The 3,164-nt window shown below is 40.9% G+C and overlaps 1 protein-coding gene across 1 annotated transcript; it reads left to right on the top strand.

Annotated features, from left to right (window-relative positions):
- The first annotated feature begins 202 nt into the window (after nucleotides 1–202).
- On the top strand, nucleotides 203–822 carry LOC115626911 (transmembrane emp24 domain-containing protein bai-like). Its single transcript, XM_030522421.1, has one exon. The coding sequence runs from the start codon at nucleotides 218–220 to the stop codon at nucleotides 770–772; it is 555 nt and encodes a 184-aa protein (XP_030378281.1). The 5' UTR covers nucleotides 203–217; the 3' UTR covers nucleotides 773–822.
- Nucleotides 823–3,164: the final 2,342 nt, after the last annotated feature.

Below are 3,164 nucleotides of genomic sequence, written 5' to 3'. Positions count from 1 at the left end.
TTGTATTCGAAGAGCAAGAAAAATGATGTATAAATATTATTGTGTTTCAATTTTCGTCGACAGCTTAGGAATGCTTTGTTTTCTCTCGGAAACATCTACAAAATATTTTGAGTGACACTTGCCACATCCTAAAATATACTTTAGTAGAGAAAAAATGTTCAAATCACTAATATTTTTGCTCATTATTTTTGGATGCTGGTGGCCAAGCAGTAGCGTCATGTTCCAGCTGATTCCAAACACAGAAAAATGCCTAAAAGAGGATATACTGGCCGATCAGCTGCTAATTGGTGAATACGAAGTGTCTAAGGTGCGCGGACAAGTGGTTGACTATATTGCCCGTGACACAAAGGGCCACATACTGGCACAGAAGAAACACATATTCAAAGGAAAGTTCAGCTTCATGTCCGAACTCTACGAGACGTACGAGATCTGTTTCATCTCTAGGGTTCCGAAGGAAATAAATGCCACCTCACACGTCGTCTCGTTAACAACCAAGAAAGGAGTGGAGACCAAGAACTACAAAGGCATTGGCGAAGCCTCTAAGCTCAAACCCCTTGAACTCGACCTCAAACGTTTGGAGGACCTATCCGAGGCCGTTGTACAGGACTTTACTGCGATGCGCAAGCGCGAGGAGGAAATGCGCATTACCCATGAAAAAACCCATTCACATGTTCTTATCTTTAATGTTGCCAGTATGTGCTGCTTACTGGGGCTGGCTGCTTGGCAAGTTTTGTACCTTCGCCGGTATTTCAAATCCAAAAAGCTTATTTAAACTCAAATAGAACAGACGGATGCTGTTACGTAAAGCATCATCATCATTGTTGCAGCACAGATTAATTAAATAAAGTCTCGTCTATTCTGCTGTACCCTATGCCCTGCAGAGCCTGTTGCCTCTACAAGTAGGCTAACCAAATCTTCGTAATCTTTTGCGTGTCTTTGGCTCGATCAATAAGTTGACATACTAAGTAGTAATATGTAATTCTTATCAAATATATAAGCGTATGAAGCGAATTTGATAAAGCAGCAAGAGGAAACCACAAGTATTGAGGAAATGTGCGACATGCAAAAGATCTCTGGTATTTTTAAAGGATCAAATGGTAGACCTAGCACAGCTAGGTTGTAAATGGTTACCAAAAATTGGGCTTAAAATGTAGCTTGCCGCTCCTGTTTTACGCAGCTATTTCCTTTGGAAAACATGTGATTCTTTTGTATTAAGTCATTTGATATATTTGATACAGAGCGCAAGCCATTCACAGCATTCGGACATAAGTATGTGGGTCTTATCCTGCACATAAAGTATATGTAACACCCAAGTAGTTTTTCGCCTAAAGGCTACCTCTTTATTCAGAAAACCGGCAGACAACCGGCTGCCTTTGCAATGTCGCTGGCATTCACAAAATAAAACACTCTTTGAATGGCACGCACAATTTTCTGGTATTTAGTCAGGCGTATGCTAATTCTATAGCAAGACGGCGATCTCTAGACTGGGTTGGCCTGCCTCCTCGCTTTTCATCCGCATGCCGTAATTACTTCCTGCAAGATATCTGCGCGTCAATAGGGGGCAGTGGAGTACAGTGAAACCAGCCGTGTTTAATATTTTTTTGGGCCACGAGCTCAACAACTGGGACGGACTTTTAAGCATTTTAGTTGCTTGGACAAAATACATTAATTTATTCTCATTTTTATGTTTTTTAGTTGCTTTTTTAACTACAATTCCCCGACAAAGTAATTAGAGCAGACTGTCATAACAGAATGATGAGATGAGTCAGCATTTTGAGTTAGTCCGTCTGTCTGTGTGAGCGCAAGGATCAAGAATCAGCCGAAGCACCCACTCCGCGAAAGGGTAGGGTATCAGTTTTTGAATCCACAAACACTCTTTTATCGCTTGTTTAACTTAGACACTTATCCACATTGTGTGTGGACTATTGTGTTTTATTTCATGTATTTTTAAAGTTTAGATAACAGATAAAATAGGCCTGGATATGCTGTCAACCCCCCAGATTTTACTGTATATGGACATGTGTATCTTCGCGTGTAAATGCTTCGTTGCTGAGGCGAACAATCATGCGCATGGCACAGCTTTTCTATTTTCAATTAGTATTTTTATTTTTCGCTGCTGCTTCTGACACTGTTGTTTGTTATTTTTATACAAAATAAAGGAAGAGAGCAACAAGCAGCTGCAACTGCAACAACAACAACTGCAACTGCAACAAGAACAACAACTATGACATCGTCTGCCCGGCATTAAAATTGGTGCGCGTGTTAGGTGGCGTTGCGTGTCTGTTGGCATGTGTCCACGCGAAATTGATATCGAACATAATTTTTCTAAAGCATACAAACACACACAAACACACACACACACACATACACACAGCTATTTACATATGTACAAAAAAAGGAAATGGGTAAAAAATGCTAACAAGATTTGCTCGGCTGCTAGCCTGCCTCCTTGGCTGCCTAGCTGCCTAGCTGGTTAGCTGGTTAGCTGGCCGGCTGCCAACCTCTTGTTGATGATGACAGTGTGCAAGGCTGCGAGGTTACAAGTTTTTCCAGATTGCGCGAATTGCAACGAATTGTTGGCCCCATCACTGCTCTAGCTGCTGCTGCTGGCCCAGTGACTTGCACTTTGCTTTGCAAGGAAACCACGAGTAGCTCGATTTGCTTTGCCTGCCGCCAACGCCGACGCCGACGGCAGCATTAGCCAGAAACAACAAACAACAAGCCACGAACCACGAACCACGGCTCCAACAATCCACAATAAACAGCTTGTAAACACTGGTTGGCTATATACAACATTGGAGCTGTGATAATTTTTCTTTTTTATTTCGGCCATGGCCATGATCTTGGCCACAAAATTCAAATAGAGTCGGACGTGCTTGAACACTCTCTTCTTGATTTATATTCTGAATAAAATAATCAAGCATTCTTCTGCTTGTAAAGTATAGTATTCCTGCAAGTGATTTATATCTGTTATAGATTGATATTAATCAAATTTTAATATGTGTGCACGGAACAAGTGTTTGGTTAAATTGACTTTAGAATGCTGTGGCTGTTTGTTGGAAGTACACCAAAGAAGAACCACCTGCAAAGAAAACAGCCATTGATTGTAAATTATTTATAAGCACAGAAATCGTTTTCCAGCTTTTAAACAATTTTATTTAAAT

This window comes from Scaptodrosophila lebanonensis, unplaced genomic scaffold, assembly GCF_003285725.1.
Source record: "Scaptodrosophila lebanonensis strain 11010-0011.00,11010-0021.00 unplaced genomic scaffold, SlebRS2 tig00000089-arrow-pilon, whole genome shotgun sequence".
Lineage (NCBI taxonomy): Eukaryota > Metazoa > Arthropoda > Insecta > Diptera > Drosophilidae > Scaptodrosophila > Scaptodrosophila lebanonensis.
The sequence above is the reverse complement of the archived record's forward strand: the minus strand, read 5'-3'. Positions and strand labels throughout refer to the sequence as shown.